At 37.7% G+C, this 21406-nt stretch overlaps 1 protein-coding gene across 6 annotated transcripts in view; it reads right to left on the bottom strand.

Annotated features, from left to right (window-relative positions):
- The window catches only part of FRY (FRY microtubule binding protein), a 159655-nt gene that overhangs the window by 128702 nt on the left and 9547 nt on the right, over window positions 1-21406 (bottom strand). For 5 of the 6 annotated variants that reach the window (XM_066313153.1, XM_066313156.1, XM_066313154.1 and 2 more), the window contains exon 2: window positions 1397-1596. In XM_066313153.1, coding sequence (XP_066169250.1) covers window positions 1397-1596 — 200 coding nt within the window. Of the gene's footprint in view, window positions 1-1396; window positions 1597-6338; window positions 6611-21406 lie in introns of those variants that run through there. The other variant, XM_066313155.1, reaches the window with a different exon arrangement.

Here is a 21406-nt window from a genome sequence, read left to right as displayed (position 1 = left end):
ACAGCAACTCAAAATCATCTTAACACAAGGTGAAATGGGAATAAATCCACCCATGAAATCTTACATGAAAATGCAGAGGTTGATGTTTAAGAGTAACAAAGGTGCTGCAAGGAAATTATGTTCTCAGGACTGGCTGACTTGCTGTTTTCCTGATCTTGTCAAGCAATTTTATACACATTTTGTTTTAAAATTTTAAAGATGTTCACTGCACATCACATGAAGATGTAATAAATAGCTACCGGTATCTTATTTTTTAAAAGAACCTACACTATGACTGTCAGTTTATTCTACTTTTTATGATTTGGAGGGAACTCATCAAAGAAAAAAAAAAAAAAAAGGATTTTTGTCATGATATTTTTTACTGTAAGCTTTTTTTGGTGTTATTTCCAAATTATGTAAGATAGTTCTGTCATCTTGCATCTAGCTAATAGTTCAGAAGAAAGCCTGGTAAAACTTTCCAAGCATCTGAATCTAAATCAAAGCTAAACAGATGCCATCAGAATAAAGAAAATTTAAATTCTGCCCTTCAAAATATCCTGAAAATGGGTAACTGAACTAAGTATTCAACATTGGACTTAATAACAAAAACATTCTAAGATTTTATTAAAATTCTCTTATAGTACAGAAGTAGAGATTTCTGGTTATTTTTAGGTCCTGGGTTTTTTTTTTCCTTCATCAGAACTAAAATGTAAGTCATAGAAATATTGTTCCTTACTGAAAATAGCAAGAATGTATATAAAATGTAATCTCAAGTTAAGTAAGTGGAGTCCTGGAAGTTCAGTTACATAAGACAAATTGTAATAGACATACTGGCGTGTTATATTTATCTAAAAATACAAATAACAATGGCTTTCTCACTGTGCAAGACCTTGTAATGTAACTCCTTTTTCAAATGCTGCATGTTTTTTCATATCTGGAAAATAGGTGCTATAGCCCTCTGTTGGATTCTGAAATCTACTGAAAGAGGAGCCAGCAGTGGTAGCCATTTTCATGTTTAGTTAAAACCCTGTAATGTTCAGAAATACTGCTTTTATCATATTTCAGCATTTTCTAATCTATTTTGACTCAAGTGACTGCTCTCCCAGTTGTGAAATCAATGCTGGCTGACACCCCTTCTGCCTCTCAATCCCATTTACGTGTGCCTGTATTGCAAACAGAAATAAAATATTAATTCCTTTTCATGTCATCCCTTTGGCATATCTTGCATACCTCTGCCCTCTCCCACAGCATTCTAATTGCCATAGCAGCATATCTTACAGTTTGGGAAACACTGTCAAACTCCAACACAGATTACAAGCAAAACATTCTTCATCGCACAGCAAGCAAGACTGATTTTAAAACAAATCCAAAGCACAACATATATATATATATATATGTGGAGTTTCTTTTTACTCACAAGAGGCTCTGCCATGATGATGCGAATCTTGCGCTCAGCCAGAGTAGTGAAGTTAACAAACAAGCTCTTCAGGACATATTCGCCTGGTTTGCTGTCCGGGTCAATGCTGATGGGCAACATGGCTGGAGGCCCTTTTTCTCTCTGAGTACCAGAAACAGGAGGGACAGGTGGCTTGATATATCCGTTACCAACTGGAGAAGCTGAAATGTAGAAAAGACACATTTAAAAGGGCAATTCAACACGGTTTAACTCTAACAGAGCACCTCAACAGCTCACTATACTTGCTGAAAAACTGAAAAACATCCTCTTTTTTTATTTTTTGCATGCAAGTCAGACCTGTAACTCAGTTTTCAAGCAATAAAAATTTATTCTTTATTGCTATTCAAACTGGCTTAGCCTTGCAATAGTCAGGAGTCTGGTCTTTTGATTATGGTGAGTTGTAAAGGGTCTTATTCTCCTGTAATCTATACCGAGGTCAGTCAAGAATAACCCAAAAAGCAACATACATGTTACCAGTATAAATCTTACACCAACAGTCAGACATGGAATGTTTTCCATGGCCAAAAAGTATTGATTATTCATAAGCTTTCCTGAAAGTAACAAGCCCCACAGTTTCATCTGGCTCTTTTCAGACTACACCTGATGTATAATGTTCAGTTTTGCACTCTCTCACACAAGAATGACCTGGCTATTCTGAAGCAAGGACAGGAGAGGATCATGAAGATGGTCAGGGACTTGCTAGATTAGTAAAGGCTGAGAGAGCTGGACTGATTCAACCTTGAGAAGAGAATCTTATTGCACTCCTTAGCTATCTAATAGAGTATAGTAAAGATGCCAAGGAACTAGATTCTTCTTTGAGCTGAGGACGGCAGAACAAGAGGCAACAGACACTAGTTTGAAGGTGGGAAATTTCTATTAGATATATGGAAATAATTTCCACTGTTGAGAGGGTGATCAAACATGGATACACGTTGTTCAGAGACACAGCAGAAACTCCACTTTCAGAGACACTTGAAAGTTGACCAGAAAAAGTCCTGAGAAACCTCTCCTTGTTAATGAGCAAGCTGGGGTTGGACTAATCATCCACCAGGGATACCTTCCAATCTAACTTATCCTGTGATTGAATTCCACATAACAAGTATCAAGATTTTTGTACACTAAAATATTTTTTAACTACTTGTTGTTTTTCTGTGAATGAAGAAAAATTAAATGGAAGCACTTCAAATGCTACCATTTTACACATAAAATGTACCAACCCAAATGCTCAGGGCTCAGCTCTTATTGGTAATAAAAGTCATGTTTGGTCCTCAGGCAGGAACTGGTAGCACACTTTCTCTGTTAGTTTTGCCAGAGACTTTAAAAGTAGCAAATTAAGTAACACTGGCAAGACCAGCCATTATCCACTCTGAATGTAATAAAAGTGTGGCAATGCCCACAAGCACTACTGGTGATTGGGACAGAGATACTTTAATGCAATAAAAACCATGGAAATATTGTGGACTAAAACCATTACAGCACTTCCCAATAGCACTGCATTTCAGAGTGTTACATTACATGTCGCATCCAAGTTGCAAAGAAAGAAAGAAGAATGCACTATAATGATGGTTGCCTCACATCTAATACCTTTAGTCTTTTCCTTTGAGGAATAGAATTGCAAATGCTACTAAAATTAATTGTCAGTTATTAGTGACAAACGATTATTTTAAGGATAAATCAGATTTTTGACCTTTCCTATGGACTTTAACACTTCATTGCTGAACAAAAATGAGAAAAAATTAGAAGAATGAACTATGGTTTGAGAGTATTTAAATCAGAACCCAAAATTACACACTGAAAAATAGAAAAAGATCCACTGGAGAAAAGAGAATGTGTTTTCCTTTAGAAAAAGCAGTTTAGAAATTCCTATCTAACTATAACAGAAGACAGAAGTGCTTCTCTTCATGTAGCTATTATTCTGCAAGAGTAACAGATCTATACTTTTCTTTGAAAATAACCCCTCACTGAGGAGGTACAGCATCACTCTTCAGCACAGCAGCAGCACTTCTCCCACTGCGACAGATGTTTCCTGCTAGATTCGTTTCCTGCAAACTTTCACTTGATTTTTGAGGGCAAAAGCATTTTCATGGAATCTTCCTGGCATTATGACTCTTGGCAAAAAAATAAGTGTATAAAAACAGCCCTACTTTTATATTACACAAAACTTATTCTAAAAATACACTGTTGTTCTCAATAATAATCTACTTCAAAGTACTGTAAAAAGTGCCACCAGAGAAGAGTGTGGGTGCTACTGCTCTTCTGTCATCACCTAGGCTCTCTTAAAACTTGAACACAAAGACAGTGGGATGCAAAGGATCAGATGCAAATTTTTATGGACTATCAAATACACTAGTAATGGAAATCTCTCCACAAATAGCTTTACGATGGAGTCAGACAATATTTTACGATTAGGAATATTTTTGCCAAAGGCGTGGTTTTGACCAGCTCACATCTACCCATGAAATCGGCTCCATCTCCAAGTGCTCAATCAGGAAAATTTTTTGGTGAGCAGCGAACCCAATTTTCTTACGGACTTGTGTCGTTTGTGCCTGGCAAGCCCCGTCCCTGGCAGTGCCGCCAGCCGAGCTCCCCGCGCCCTTCCCAGGCTCCTTCCCAGCGCTGTGCCCGGGCGGGCAGGATGCTCGCCAGCATGGACCCTGCCAAGCACAACACTCCTGGGCTGGGGCCAGGCAGCCAGCCCGGGCTGCCTCCAGGAGGAATCTGCAGCAATCTAATCGAACACAAACTTGCCTCCTGTTCCTCCGCAATTCTGCTTTAAACCCGGCTTTAAACACCGGGAAGAATTCAAGGGAGGCACAGGCACTGTGTGAGAGCACGTAACGCTTCACATCCTGGCGAAATTTGGTTTAAAAAAACTTAGGAACATTTTTTCCCATGCTACCTGGGAGCTGCCACCCTCATCTTCAATCATCGTAGCATTCTGCCAGGATTCTGAGTGTGGAATTTAAATCCACATCATCATTGTTAGTCTGAAGCCTTTTAACAATGGTTCTGTTAGGTTTGTGACACAGGCGCATTTAATTTTTTTTTCCAGATATCTAACTGAAAAATCACTTATTTACACGCTGGAATAGGGGAACGCAATTATCTGTGAGATCTGCCAGTGCACCAAAAATTTTTATTCTAGTTCTTCTCAGATAGAAGGAACTTTATAGCCTTTTCCCAAATACAGAAAAAGCACATCCCGAGGGTTAATATCTATCATTACTACAGCAATTACAGCAGTTAGAGAAATGACTGGCACATGACATTGATTTAGTTCAATTTTTTAAAAGACTATTTTGTAACCATTACGTCCATTTAAGAATCTTTAGTGTGAAAGCTAACACTGCCAACAATTCTGAGGGTCTGGAGTTGATCATGAGTTGGTCATGAACTATTATATATAGGTTTGGCTTTCTAAGGCATCTTTTCAGCTCCATTATCTCCAGCATTTACATAGGCTTGATATTTGCATTGCAAAATTCTGGCCCAGTGACAAGACTATCACTGATGTCTATACTGACAATGTATAAGCTTTAACAGAATATAGCTTTTATGCCTAGACTGAGAGCCCTATAAAACTCACTTAAAAAAAAAAAAAGTTGCCTCTGAGACATAAAATTGGAAATCAAGGACCCAAAATTTAAGAAGTAGATGCATTAAAGTCATCCCTGGTTGGTCCCTTTATGTTGACACATTTATAATGGGTGCCTTAGAAGCAGCAATAAAAAAGATGTGCTCAGTTTTGCCATCTACACCAGTGAAACACTGGCCCATTAAATAAAATGCATTATTTTAATACAAGAAATCACCATGTATAGTTTGTGTGGGTTCATGCAGAAGATATATGGAGGGAGGTTAGTGGAAGGAAGGAGTTATACTCAATTTGAGATACTGATTTCCTTAACAAATTTAGTTTTTGCTGCCTGATTTCAAAATAATAAAATAGTACAAAGAGAAGTACCAGAAGAGACCACAGAAACATTTAGATTGCATGTCTACATATTGTAGGGTATTGGTCACCACACAAGTACTGTATTAAGCTAAACCCTTTACCTAGAGAAAAGTAGCTCATCCCTCAGAAGGGTGATGCACACGGAGGAGACCATGGTAACCCTGATGCCCAAGGGGTCTGCAATAGCAGAGAATCTACAGATCAAGTTTAGAAAGTTGTATACATATTTAAAGCTGCTATCCTATAAAATTCTGTGACATAGATCAACTATAAAATGTCTGTACTATTTGGGGGTGCAATTCTGTCTGAAGCACCTTGTTTCCCTTATTTTTCTCTTAAATGTGCAACAAGCCATATTTCAAATTATACTCTTATCCTACAGAGTATTTTCATTTAGCACAGGCTGTAATTATATTATTTTCTCAACTCTATGTATTTAAAAAAAAAAATAAAGACAAGGAATAAATACGGAAGTATCAGTGAAATACCACACGATTATCATCACAACCATATACTATTGCCACAGAAAGGCCTCCTGACATAAAATCACTGCTAGATTTTTCCATGTATTGATCGTTTCCCAGAAAAACAGCCATAAAAAAGCACAGTTGTTTCAGTGCAACACACAGTCAAAAGCTGATACTGGGGATGAGTACCAAATCAAATTATCATTTAATTATCATGGTCCCTGCTATGATCTGCACTACAGGTAGTTTTCTTAGAGCTGTAAGAGGAATCAAAACAACTGAACAATCATAATGCACATGCCAAGAGTCGGTGCTACATTGGATATAACTTCAGCCATACAGCTACTGAATTTCCAGTATCTTTGATCAGAAAAGCAGAAGTTGAATTTTTTAGTAAACTGTGTCAAATTTACATTTTAGCAAAAATGAACAAACTAATAAGACAAATGCAAACATCTATTTGCAGTATTTTCATACCTACCAAGCCCCTTTATAAAGCCGATCACGCTGGATTTTCTCCAACATGCTACTGTAATATCCATGAGCCTGTGAATTCCTGAAATGTTCCACTCCTTCAGTTAGAAAAGTTAGAATCCTTTTCTAACTAAAATTGAAAAATAAATTAGTTTCTTCATAATCCTGTTTCACACTTCCTCACTGCATGTGAGGAAGACATTTCCTTCAGTTTCTTGGTATTGTTTCTCATTAGACAAACGCTGGAGACCTGCAATGTTGTGAGCTAGAGCAGGCCTGCGGATCAGCTCAGCCTTTCCATAACCAAAGGGGTAATTTTTAGCTTCAGCATATGATGATGACCACTCACAGAGTGGCTGCATGTCTATATTTATCCACAAGTACATACTATGCTGACAGATTAGTGAAACTACTTCAGGCACTCCAAGAACATGAGACAGGATAATGGAGTTCGACAAAAACAAACCACACATATCAAACACACGTATTATCATACAATCCAAGCTGAAAGCAATTAGTATAGAAATGTGAAGCACAGTGACAACACAGGATGGGTTTTGTTTTGTAACTAAAATCTTTTGGCCAAAAGTACATACAGTCTGAATTCTTTTTGATAAAGCCAACGCAGTATCTCTTCTTTTCCTGTGCCAAGAATCAGTGAGAAACCACATATCCTTAAGAGCAACCGTACATCTGCTGCAGTAACTCTTGAGAAAATTTGCTTTGTTTTAAATCAGCAATTATAATAACAAAAAGAAAACACATTATTAAATAAAGCATGAAGAATTTAATTTACAAGGATATGGTAAATGTGCCACAAAAGGTTGCTTTTTCACCTTTTGAAGGAGAACATTCCCAATTGATTCAAGCTTGATCAACAGAGAAAAAAAAAAGGAAACTTTTGCTGAAACAAACAAAATAAATGTCTAGCAGATCCATTTTTATCTTGGTGAAATAAACTGTAAGATTTCCAAGAAAAATGTTATTCCAGCATATTAATAAGATGCACTAATAGCACTATTTTAATGTAAGTCTTATTTTCATAATTAATTTTTATGCACTCAGTTCTGAGCCCCTCAGTAGAGGAAGGACATTGAGATGCTTGAGTGTGTCCAGAGGAGGCAACAAGGCTGGTGAGGGGCTTGGAACACAAGGCCTGTGAGGAATGACTGAGGGAGCTGGGGGTTGTTTAGCCTGGAGAAAAGGCGGCTCAGAGGTGACTTTATCTCTCTCTACAGCTTCCTGAGAGGTGGTTCTAGTCAGGTGGGGGGTGTGTCTATTCTCCCAGAAAACAACTGACAGAATGAGAGGACACAGTCTTAAGCTGTGCCAAGGGAAATTTAGGTTGGATGTTAGAAGGAAATTCTTCACTGAAAGCGTGATTGGGCAATGGAACTGTCGGCCCAGGGAGGTGGTGGAGTCACCGTCCCTGGAGGTGTTTAAAAAAAGACTGGACCTGGCACTCAGTGCCATGGTTTAGTTGATGATGAGGTGTTAGGTCATAGGTTGGACTAGATGATCTTAGGTCATCCGGAGATTCTGTGATTTTGTGAAACCCCAGTAAACATGTATTCTAAAACTCCAGACTCTGAAGACTGTCTAAAACTGTTCAGGCAGTTTTAGAAGAAGACAATCTGGAGAAGACAGTCATTCTGTGCAGCTTTCTTGACATAAAACTATCCCAACTCATCTTGACTTTCCAAAGCCTATTTAATCCAAATACAGGATTCTTCAGGAAAAGTTTCTTTGGTTGACCAATTAGATAGATGGTCTGCAATGCAACAAAGATATAACCCAAACAAATATATGTAAAATAAAAGTCTGGAAATCCTTATGCCAGAGGAAACGCTATCTAGTCTAGAAGATAAAATAGAGAAGAGACAGTAGGGTCAGTGGGAAAAGTACAATAGAAGTTCAAGATTCTGGAGCAAAACAGCTCATTTGGAAAACAAGCCTAAAGGGAATAGATTCGGGAGGATATCCAAGAAAGTGTTGAGATGACCTCAGCTCTCCAAAATGGATATCCTCAAATACTTTGCAAAACTATGAGGGAGAAAAGGCTAATTTATACATTTCTGATTCCTTAATTTCTTTAAAGAGACATAGCTCAGGAGAGTCATTTGTGTAAACTGGCAGGGGGAAGAGAAAGGAAGATGATATCTTCCATGATAAAGGCACTCCAGGACTTGGTTACTGATTTACCCAAGATAAGACCAATATTTTAAATTATTTCTGTCTGAGTACTTAGTGAAAAAATGCTGTTGCCAGGTTTAGACACACCCATTTCACTCTTTTCACTCTTTTAGCTCTTGTGGAGCTAAAAAAGATAGTTCCAAATCCTGTAGACTTGGTTAGGCAATTCTTGTCCAAACTTCCTTTTACCATAATAGGAAAATAAAAATTTCATGTGAACTCAAGGAACAGCAAAGACAGAAAACAGGAGACAAATTACTGAGTACATCCACTAAGAAGTGGCAGAATTGCCAAAAAAGTGTAAGCTTTGGCCAACCCAACTACTCTACCCAAGGAAAAGGAGTCTTGAATGTTGTATGTGTGCACATGCTTGCCATTCTTGATTTTTTTTTTTTAGTATCTCATAAAAAAAAGAAGCCTAAAACAGACCATGTGGTACTCTCAGTGAGACTGAACATTTTGGGACATAAGGCTAATTCCTTGTAGCAAACTCATTCAGCCCTCCCCTCGATCCAAGGATGGACGATTTGCAGAATGGAGCCTAAGAACATGTCCCATATGTGGCAATATTTAAACAATCAGATCCAATCTTCTGCAAGACAGAAAGAAAATGCAACCTGGAAATAAATACATGGTCACTCAGGAGGCCTTATAGATGCTAACATAGCACTTGTGGGGAATGCTCTTCTCTGCACGTCTACAAAGAGTTCATGCCACTCAGAAATGCTTATGAAGCAACCATCTTCTGCAATGGATGCCACCAGGAAATAATCAGCTTAATACAGACAATCTTTGCCCAAACTCAGGGAAACATTGGAACAGCCCTTACATGACTGTAACATATAGATAGGTCTTACTTGAGACTGATGTGGTGAAGTGCCTGTTAGCTTTGAAGCCAAAGGTTCCAGTTTAACTTAGAACACTGGAAAGAATAAAACTGTTGGTTTGATTTCATTAGCTACTAGCAACCTTCTGGCCCTCACATCCCAGCTGATGGCAGGTAAGTGTTAAGCTTTGTAGTCCTCAGAGGAGTACAGCAATTCTCTGCAAGAAAGGGGTAATTGATGCGAGAGCCTGTAGAGGAAAGCAGTGAGTGGACCACATTTTCTCCACTTGCATACACAGAGGATTCAAGAATGATGGATGCCAAAACAAATAAACAAACAGGAAATCCTGTCATATGTGTCCATCGACTTTTTAAAGGCCTTTTCGCTGACTTGGCTAAGCATCCTGTAAGATATAGGCTTTCCCTCTCTCTTTCTCCTAACTGGCAGGTCAGGAGTTGAGCAGCTTAACAGTGTTCCCTAGGTTCTTATCTCAGATCCTTGCAAGACATGTGAGTGAGACAGGAAAGCAATTCTCCTTCCATCCCATTCTCTTGGCTCACCAGCTATTTTTGTGCTTCTTTTTCTCTAAATCATTATTTTCTTGTCTGCATATACCACTGTGCTGAAGATACATGAATATGCATGTAACACAGTGGTTTTTGATGGCACCAATTCTAGAAGTTTCTTGGTTTATTATGAGATTAAAGACTGAAAATGCTAAATGACATGGAAAATCTTGTGGAAAATCTACAACTCACATTTGAGTGTTTTATTTAGGGGTGACTTCTCAATAAAGGAGATATCTTTGTTGCTTCTGATGGGATCCAAATCAAACAAAAATACTTCTCAGTTTCTGTGTTTTATATGGTAATGACACACTGTCTCTTTGAAGACTGACTTGAGACTAACAATATACTTTCAAAAGATTTCAAAATCTTGGTATCTTTTCCACATAACTTCACAAGGTTGTTTTTTACCTTTTCCAGTTATTCCAAAAGAAAAACACTCCAAAGAAGGGTGAAAAGATATTTTCAGAGGAGTAATTGTTGGGTTTTTTTCTAAAAAAAATAAAACAGAGACAAGGTTTATTTCTGAAACTACACCAGGATTTCTTTGCACTCAAATAGAATTTAAAAACAATTTGATTTTGAATAAAGACATTCATACTCTTGGACTTTTTTTAGGTACTAGGGTAAGAAGCCTAATCTCCACTTTGTTGGATCAGAAGATAGCTTCCTATAGGATTTTTAAACAGACATTTTGTTGCATTTGCTTTCCTTTTCAGAGACAGGGAGATGAAGATATTCCTGTAATTTTGTGGTTGATGGGTGTTAGCAAAAGAATTATTTTTAGGGAACTTGGAAAAGGGCTGAGGAAGTACAAGGCTAAAAGAGTCCAAGAGAGAAGGAATAGTTACTTCCATAAGAGGGACTGACTTGCAAGCACGGGGGATGTTACCTGTATCTTCTTTCCCTGATGTGCTGATTTTAGTCGGGGTAAAGTTAATTTTCTCCACAGTAGTTGGTGTGGGGCTGTGTTATGGATTTGTGCTGGAAACAGCGTTGATCTCCCAGAGATTTTTCAGCCACTGCTGAGCAGGGCTTAAACAGAGCCAAAGGCATCACTGCTTCTCATCCCACCCAAGAGTGGGCTAGGTGCACATGGAGCTGGGAGGGGACACAGCAGGGACAGCTGACCCCAGCTGACCAAAGGGATATCCCAGACTGTGTGGTGTCATGCTCAGCACACAAAGCTGGGGGAAGAAGAAGGAAGAGGGGTCATTCAGAGTTGCAGTGTCTGTCTTCCCAAGTTACTCTAAGCTGTAATGGAGCTTTCCTGGGAATGGCTGAACACCTGCCTGCACACAGGAGTGAGTAAGCAGCCTTGTAGTGCTCAGTTGACAGCTGGTTTTAAACCATGACAGCTATACATTTTCTCTTTGGGACAACATACTGTTCCTTTTCTACTTAAATGTTCTGTAATACAACTGTAAGTCTGGATAAGATGGAATTTTGAAAATATATTTAAACCATTTATTTTTTATCAAACAGAGACGTTAAATGCTTACATCTCAGCCCTATTCCAATTTCAATAGATACCTCAGATGTTAGAACTGGAACCATCCCTGAATTTTTGTTGTCTCTTTGTTCACACTTGCTCTTCCAAACTACTGACACGTTGGATCATGCTGTTAAAAACTGCTGTTTTCCACTGGAATGGAAACAGCATATTGCTTGTGGATGACGTATCTTCTGTGCAATGTACACATGTGTATGAAAACCTCAGCGGGTTGTGATGCATTTGCACAAATAAGCAGTATTTTATTACAAATGTATAGGAAGAAACAGCTTCTAGTTCTCATGACATAACACAGTTCAATGTCTAAGAGTTGGTTTGCTACAGCTTTGCTTATTTCATGCCATAACAAAGATGTCATGCCTAGTTATATTTCAAAGTGTAGTACTATTAAGGAAAATCTTTAAAACTGTACTTGCTTTGTTGCATATGCTGTTGCACTTGAACTACTATATGGGTGCCTTTTAGGGAAAGTTACAAATTTAGCCACCTACCAACCAAATATCAAATAGCCATCCAGGCTCTGGGTAAATTGAGACCGATGTTTCTAGGTGATCCATCAAACCCTTCTTAGATTCTCATCTTAAGACAGAATAAATCACTTTCTAGATGTGCCTATCCCTCATTCAGTGATTACTGAAAGAGAACTGATAACAAAGATGCCCAAAGTTATTAGTGATAACTCTCACTCTTAAATCTGTCGACTCTTCAAGAGCACCTTGTATGTATTAAACTGCACTGTGGTGCATTTTAGCTGTTGCTGGCACAAATTCTTGCCCTTATTCGTGTGGGTGGAAAATGGCACGAGGCCAGCAGTAAACCAAGCCACAAGCTGGATCTGTGGACTGGCAAGTTAAACCATCACAAACCAAGAAGACTTTCACAAAATTTTGTGAAGCTTTCTGTGATGAGACCACAGGACAGACTTCTCCGAATAAAGACTAACATGAGAGAGACATCAATTCATGTTTCCCTTTACAAGTGGAGCACATGAAGTAACATCTATACAAAGAAAAATCAAAGAAAAAATTTTGCAACCAAAATCTGCATTAATATTTATTATCAATCCCCTGCTCTATATCTGATGGAATCACTACTGCCATGACTTAATACTGACAGCAGCAGCACACTCATAACATTGTCTGTCTTCCATATTCAGGCCTCTTTGCTTACAGCCATCTTTTATTAGCCACAGACCATTATGATACTATTGTATCTAATATCCCTTTATTACTTTACATTAACAGTTCTTTGAAAGTGGGTTCATTTGCTTCTTAGCCACAAACCTAAATACAAATGCAAATGCAAACATTTGCTGCTTTGATAGACTGTGGCTCCAGGATATAAATACTTTTTGTGATGACTGAAATACAAGATAATGCATTTTACCATCCACAGGAGCTCAGTGAAGGTTTCTGAAAATTTGGCTCAAGTGCAGCTGCCCACTGAGAAACTTTCACTTGAACAGATGAATGGAGTGCATGGAATTTAGCTGCTGTCCAAGGGACCTTCTGCATGACCAGTCAGTTGCAAATACCTAATACAACATGGACAGGACAACGCTCTCAAGCTGGTCAGTGGGCCATGACAGAAAACTCCTTCCATGCATTGAAACATCTGAATGTTTTGGAATGCCAGAAATATGTTATTAAATTTGGAGAGGAACAGACACCTATGGAGATGAACTCTGATTTAACTACAAAAATAAAGAATCCTAGGGTTCACGTTGGATTTTTCAAATAAACAGCTTAAACTCTGCAAAAACAGAGTAATTAAATTAGAAAAACCAAAGAGCCTAATCAAATCTGAAAATAATAAAAAACATGCTTTTTATAGTATAGTCAAAGGGAAATTCAGTATTCCTGAGGGCTGGGACAAAACTAATGTTGTATCAAATTTTCTCAAGTGTCAGCAAGGGCAATCCAGGCAAACACAACACAGCTGGCCTGATACTCATGCTGGAGTGGCTGCATTTGATTAATAAAGAACCAAAGTATGATAATACAATGCCATAATCACAGGTTTATGGAAAGTAAATTTTATTAAATTAACTATATCTTTTTACGAGATTATCAATTTGGTTAGCAAGGCTGAAAGTGTAGTCTTACATTTTTGCTTGGGAATTGGATTGTTGTTTTACCAAACAGTAAAATCAACATTCACAACCAATACAGATTAAAAGATAGGTAACATCTATGAATTAAGGAAGAATCATACTGTAATGAATGTGTTTCTAGTGGAGATACAGAGACCAGTTCTTGGTTCTATACTATTTATAATTACTGCTAATGATGTAGAAGAAAAACTTTTCTATGAAGTTTACAGGCAAAACACAAATTAAGGGTGACAGACAGAAAAAATAGCAAAAAAACCCCAAAAACAGTTCTTCAACTCAGTTTGAATAGCATTTGAAACTTAAATACAAGCAAATAATAATGAGATATTAACTCTAACCTATGGAGGACTGCACAGCCAGAGACAAGGCCACACAGACAGATAGTGGCTTTCTCTCCCTAGGAAACACTGATGATGAAAAAAGGCCTGAGACCAGGATGACTAATGTGTTGGAAACAGGCTTGCTATTCTTGTGACATGAAGGGCTATGGAGAGCCTTTTCAAGCAGTATGAAAAAAGCAAAAGCAGGAAAGCCCTACTGCTTCATTGTCAGTGGCTCTGCAACCACTGCTGGATGCTCAGTCCTGTGCTGGTGTCTGCAGCTTGAGAAAAGATGCTGGTGAACTAGAGAACATTCGGGAAATGTGAAAAATAACTCATGACTGCAGAAGTTGCCTTGAAGTTTAGTTTAGTTTGACCATGAGAAAGTTGCACCATCGTATCCTCTACAGCAGAAATGTACACTTACTGCTCCTACAATTTGCAAAACATATTTCATGGAGCCTCTTACCCCCTAACACCTTTTTTAGACAGAACAGGCACTCAGGCACATCCAAAGTGTGATTCATTACAATAAACATCTCTAAAGCATCTGATCTGAACTGTACCCCTGCACCTCTTCACTGGATGTCAGAAAAACCAGGCTTGATTGTGTAAGATGTAAAATACAAACACTAAGGATGCCTGAAAGTTAGGTGACATGATTTCCAAGCCCATTAAGCATGAATATCAGGAATAGAAATTTGCTAAGAGACAGCTTTTTTTTCAGTAACATCCCATGTCTGGAATTTTAGGCTAGACAAATGCATTAAAGAAGTTAAACAAAAAGGGAGGAAAATTAACTGCCAGAATGCTATTAAGTCTGGTGCTGATTCTTCTATTATTGAGAATTTTAAATTAAGATTTTTTTGAAGATGTGCTTTGTCTCAAACAGAAATTAATTCAGAGAAGCCATAAAGCCTGTTCTATGCGGAGCACAGATTGGATGACACAATGTTTTTTCTGGTTGTATAATTTATGACTTGCTGAATATATTAGTAGAAAACACAGTTCTGAGAACAATCTCTCATTGGTAAAGCTAGGATACAGATGTTGTAAGAAGGATTCTTCTTTCTCTAATCATGATAATATCAAGAAGCAGAAGTCTGAATTTCTATCAGTACTTGATTTTTCTTTGTACATCCAGGTACAAATATAAATTGTATGATCAGACTATCACAGTTGTGGCTCTTAAAGGGCCCGGAGAGCTCAGAAGAAAAACACACATTTCTAGCATTAAGCAAATAGGCCAGAATTGTTCTGTTAGAAACCTCCAATTCTCACTGCAGAAAGCCATTAAAACCAGAAGAATACTGACCTAAAAATGCACAAATGGTTTTGCGAATAGGTAGGTAATCAGAGAATTCAAAGTGAAGTGTAGGCAATTTTTCCAACACTGTTCCATGACCTGTGATCTTACCATAAATTCCATTAGTTACAAACATCAGATGTTGTTATGGGATATCACTTCACATCAAAAACAATGACAAGCTATATTAGCATAATGGGTTATTATTCCTAGATCCATGTGATCAGTACTCCATGGCATCCCAATGATAATGAACGCCTTTGTCAGAAAGAAAGCATGTACAAAATGATACAAAGCATGAACCTCAGACACCTGAAATGGTACATAACCCTGTTAACATATTAAGAATTTAAACACCAGCATTGGCACTTCTTTCTGTATATACAAAGAAATTTTTCCCATGTTGGCAGCCTATCATTGCCTTTGTGGGGATGTGGCAAATATTTCCAGGACGCTTTCGCTCAGGGCTCACCAATTGGGCTTAAAATCAGCCAGTGGAACAGAAACCATTAAAAAATGACCCAAATTATAAATCACTTGGATAAATCTGGATAAAATTCGCTGGAAAATTTACTAGGTAAAGCAGCATCTCAGAACAGGATCCCCAGCAGCCAACACTGCCTCAGATATATCCACACAGTGACCTCACATTGTTGGGCCACTTCAAATGTTTAAAGCAGGACAGAGAAGCATCTCCTCTCCTTTTCAGTTTGGCTGTAATTGCTTTTTATGTAACAGCTTAATAGCTAAAAAATTCACCCAAAATGTGATAGTTTGGGGTTAAATGCTTAATTAAACTTCAAGGTTTTGAAATCCCATCTCTAACCTTTAAAAAACCTCCATATAGAATAAATAATACAGTAATTTTAAAATAAAGTTTGTGGTGATTTTGTTTTGTTTTGTTTTTAATGAAATCAATCTAGTTACAATTCCTTCCACTGATATAAACAGTTAAATACTCCCTAGTTTTCCATGAAAACCCTTAGGACAATATTCAGCTTCCTGAAAATGCTATTCAGTATATCTTACTTAAATTATCAATGCAGATACTTATTTGATTTTCAGGACACCAAGCCAGTTCTTCTACAGTTTATGGAAAATCATAGCTATCATTTGAATCAAAAATGCATTTTGTGATTCAAAACAGAAGAAAGAGATTGAAAAAGATTGCCATTGATCACTTGTCACTTGTCTTTTATGACATTTAATGTTCACTGGTCACTTGTGTTTAATGACTTAATAAAGTTTAAATAAGCTTAATAAAGTTTAAAGGAACTTTAATGACTGAAGATCCTTTTCTGTATAAATTAGGCATAATTTGTTATTTATATTTACACACACCTACACATAACAGTAATATAGAGATTTGAACCTTCTAGCCAAATGTTTTGAACTCTGCTCCTTATAAAACAGGTAAACATATCCAACCCAATAAATGTAAACAATACCAACTTGAAATGTCTTTTTTGGATTTAGCATTATAAAACTGAGAATTTTGTAACAAAAATTCATGCCCCAAGGATATTATCATCATACAAATGGAATTTTAAAAATGCATGACATCTCAGTCAGGCTTTAGGAAAGTTTACCGATTAGGCTGAAAATTGGTAAGTAAGTGTGCTAGCTGTGCAAGAGGTTCTGAAAAGTATTATACACCTCTTCGTACCTAATGGAGAAAAATGCTTGATTGAAACCAGTGTTAGCAAGTTTGAAAAAAACCTATCTCAATATCTTGCAGGGATAGATTCCTTTATGTAAGAAGGAAATTGCTGCAGAAATTAGTAACAGACTAAATGGTGATCTGGAAACAATGGCATTAATATTAGGTAGATAGTCCTTCTAAGTATCTACTAATATCAAAGCACATGATAAATTTAAATAAATATATAACTTGCCAGCAGTGTGATGCTTCCATTTTACTCCTTGAAGGACTACTGCTTGTCCTCAAATAAATGAAAAACCCTTACTTGTAAACACCATTCTCAGAGCTCCATTGTAGCACTCAGTCATCTGGAATTCCCACTTTGGGCAAAACAGAGCTGGGAATTGGCCCAGGAGCAGCTATGCTAATACATGGACCTTCTGTCACTGCAGCTGCAGTGAGAAATCCTGTTTCTCCCCTTCCAGTGAAGAGCTGGACTTTACACTACAGTTTAAGGATGTAGCCAGTCTTATTTTTTCATGCTTTAAAAATAAATTCTATATTGAAAGACATTTACAGATTCACATGGTAAATAAGTTTCCAGGTTTTTACTCCAAATTTTATTCCAAATTTTATTCCAAATTTTTTTACTCCTTATTTCACTTCATTATTTTTTCTACTTTCTCATCACTAATACTTACATACTTCAATGTGTATATGTATACTTAAATGTCACAAACATGCTCTTTCCCTTCTTTCAAATCCCGGGTGAGGAGATAAAGTCGAGAGTCCATCCCTGCAGTACACAACTGCTTAGCTCAATCTAATGTGATAACAAACCATCCACAAGGACATTTTTAATATTTACAGTGCCTCATGCCGGTTTTTAACACATTGCTCATAAAACTATTATGCTTGAATGTACTCTGAGTGACACTCAAATATTCCCTAATGCCCAAATACATGGTTTGTTTCTTCATTTAGCTGAGAACTGTCAAAAGTGCCCAGATCTGTCTGACACCCTCCCCTGGGTGATTATACTACAGACTAGTTTTTATTATTAGCTTAGACATTACCTCCTGTATTGGAGGAGAAGTCCATTAGGAAGTTACCTGTTACTGCATTACAAGTAATAATAAACAGAATAATAAGCTGAGAGGACACTTTTTTGTTCATTTGTGTGCTTTCCACTGTGCTGCATTACCTCACTGGGCCCAGGCTTTCAGAAGTGAGGTAATATAGAGGATGTATGATTAATCTGATGCCAAATGAACCAACTGTTGACCCAGTTACCTTAACAGCATGCACAAGGCACTTGCTGTTCTCTTCACCTGATAACATTTAACACTTTATGTCCACCCAAGCACGGAGGCAAAGGAAGGCATACCCTGTGCTGGAAGGATGTGTTATAAAGCAAGGACATAGGATGGAAATCAGGTCTCCTGCACTGCATTTTGCTCTTGGGAGGGGATTTCTCTGTCTCTCACCTCCCCCATCTCCCCAGCTGCTCTCTTCTTACTCCATCTCTACAATCTGGTGTCTCCTCATGGCTGTGTCTTCCCCACTTCAGGCTCCCTATTCTAGTTCCGGACTCCTGTCCACTGTTCACCCATCTAAACATTGCTTATCTCACCCTTCCAGCCCTTCTAACCCCATCCTATTCCTTCTTCCATTCCACCCCTATCCCTTCACCCACCCCTCTCCAGTGTCTCCGTGGTTCCATCTCATACCAGGCACTCTTAATTTCCACTCCCACTGTCTGGGAAGTATCGGTTCCTCTATTTCTGACTCCTTCTCCATAATGATTCCCCTGCTTCTTCTTCTTTCATTTCCACATAGTCTTTGCTGGATTTATATTGCAGATTCACCCCCCTCTGCCCTCACTTTCTTTGTGCAATGACTGAACAGAGGCAGCTGGCTGTAAGGTCTCTGCCCCCAGCCCATTCCCAGCAAGAGAATGTTTAACGTGAACAAACAATAGGGTTTCTTCTGTGTTTTCTCACTATTAGAGTGCTCCAACAAGGGTAGAACTATTTCACCAGAAAATTGTAAAATTCACCTTCATGGACCTTAAGATTAGAAGTGCTTTAGCCCAAACTGCAGAGCTCAGGAAAAGAGAGGATTTACAGAAAAAAACAGGCACAGCAAAATACACACAACCATTTATTTTAGAAAAGAATATTCCAACTTCTCTATACTAACACCTTTAAAAAGTTCATTAAAACAATAATTCAAATTATTTCAGTCATTTCAGTTGCTATGGAGGTCTGCAGGTTCCTGTAACATTCACTTCTACCTGTCCTATCCCTTACTGCTTGGATACATGACAGATAAATGAGTAAAAACAATCAACATTCTTAACTTCACATTCCCTTTGAAAAGATTTTCATTTTCCACGACATATTTGTTAAAGATTCACCAAGGACACACTGAGACTTTGCTTAATTTATTACAAACCCTGATGACTTCTGTATTTCAAAAAGTGATACATTTCAACTTCCGATTCCCAGAGAATCAGAAATGCTCTTGATCAAACACACTCATCCCAGTAAAGAATACATACACTGTTCTGTCCCATCTTCCTGCCTATGAACAATAGAACAAAAATCAAAATAACCACCTAGCTTTGGTTCAGATGGCACACAGCTAAAGGGTGGCCTGAGGTTATTTGTTTCAAACATCTGCCTTCATAGAAAGAAATAGAGCTAAGTAATTTTCTCCTCATTTAAGACATCAGTAGCAACAAATATGCATGCTGTGGAATTTTAAAACAATTCAATGACACTTCCATATGAAAATTACTACTTACTGTCAATTAAAAATTTCATTATATACATTAACTGCCTGAGTCATGATTTACAATGTGTCACTTGGCTACCAAGAATGTGGAGGAAAAAGGGTTCTTCCAGTACAAAAAGAGAAGACAGGGTCTCATTTCCAGATCTAACGCACAATATGTGTTTCCCAATTAATTTCTCTGTTTTGATTTGCCCAGAAATAGCAATAAAGCAATCCTTCATATTCAGGTAATAATGCTGGAAGAATGTAAGTCTGTAAAGCTTCCAGATGGGAAGCACTGTATGAATATTAGTATAATGGAGACCACTGCAACCAAGTTATGTGCAGAGGTTTCCCTGCACCTGAATTAATGAATGTCAATTTGCATCTTGTGAATGTAGTTTAAAATAGGCAATACAATGAGTTTTGTGTGGAATTCTCTCAAAGGTGTGACTGAAGCTTGTTTCACAGCTAGGGTATTTATGAAGGCTGTCACAGCAAGGATTTCCCTGTGTCTAAGAAGGCAGGAGGCTCACGCAGCCATTTTTCAGCATCTGAGATTCCCTCTTCACTGTATAATAGCCTTAATCTGCAGATTTGCCAAAACTAAAGTACCTTCAAGAATTCTACCCTTCTCTGAATTGTCCTGAATTTGGTTAACACGTCCAAAAAAAGGCAGGCAGGCAGACTAAGTAAGTTGTGTTTCCACAGAAGAGCTATCTATAACAATTCCAGTTACAAGGGAATGAATACTTTCAGCATGTTGTATCTCAGTAATAGGGAAATAAATCTCATTTTGAAAACACATAACAATGCATTGCTGTGAGTACATGCAGAAACCCACTCTGCAAACTTCTCAAGGAAGAACTTTGACAAAACTCCATCCAGGCAACCTTCTGACTAAAAAAACCAAATTAATCCACACATTTAAAGGCATTCATAAATTATAATCAGAAATGCAGTAAGAAAGATAATTCCATATATTGTGTTCGACAAAACTTGTTCAAGGAAAATGGTATCAAAACAAACCCATTTACATATGGACATCCTTTGAAGTTTAATTTACTCCACATACAAGTTCAGACTCTTCAAAGTTAGAGAGAGAGGAGATATCTTGAGATTAGGAAAAAATGTTAGCATAATGACCACCCAATTATAGGATAATTCCTTGGAACCAATATCTTTGTCAGACTTCTGTGCTGAGCCATGTACTACTTAAGAATTCAAGGGAATATAAATTAGTCTTCCAAAGTCAAGCTTCTCAAAATAAAACTAAACCATCTGCAACTTCATGATTATAGATAAAATAAAGATCTGATGCATTCTGTTGATCAGTCCTTGTCTGATACTAATCCATCTAATATCTTCACATTTTGGACATACACAAACTGTGATTTCTCACCCCCTCACTGACTAGTGAAAAACCATAGCAGTCTCTCAACTTGTATGCATTAGCACCACATGTGTTGGCTGCAAATTTCTGAAAAAATAGGAAGAATCCAGGATAAACATTGTATAGCATGCCTCCCAAAAGGGCCTCCCCCTTTTTTTTTAATGTGTGAAACTTCTTTCCTAAGGCTCCATTCACCTAATTAAGCTCTTTATCAGCCATGTATTCCCCTAGAGAAACATGATACTGTCACTATAGTGATCTCACAGTATTTACAAAACAACACTCGAATTTCTCTTCAAACCAGTGTCCTGAAAAAGGCCCCAAAATCTCTCTTCTGAGACATGACAAAGATGAACCTCTCAGGCACCTCTAATACCAGTTGTATCAGTGATCTTATAGTATGCACAAACATCAATATTTTGGG

The sequence above is a fragment of the Sylvia atricapilla genome, chromosome 2, assembly GCF_009819655.1.
Source record: "Sylvia atricapilla isolate bSylAtr1 chromosome 2, bSylAtr1.pri, whole genome shotgun sequence".
Classification (NCBI taxonomy): domain Eukaryota; kingdom Metazoa; phylum Chordata; class Aves; order Passeriformes; family Sylviidae; genus Sylvia; species Sylvia atricapilla.
Note: the sequence above shows the minus strand (reverse complement) of the source record. Positions and strands in the feature narration are given on the sequence as shown.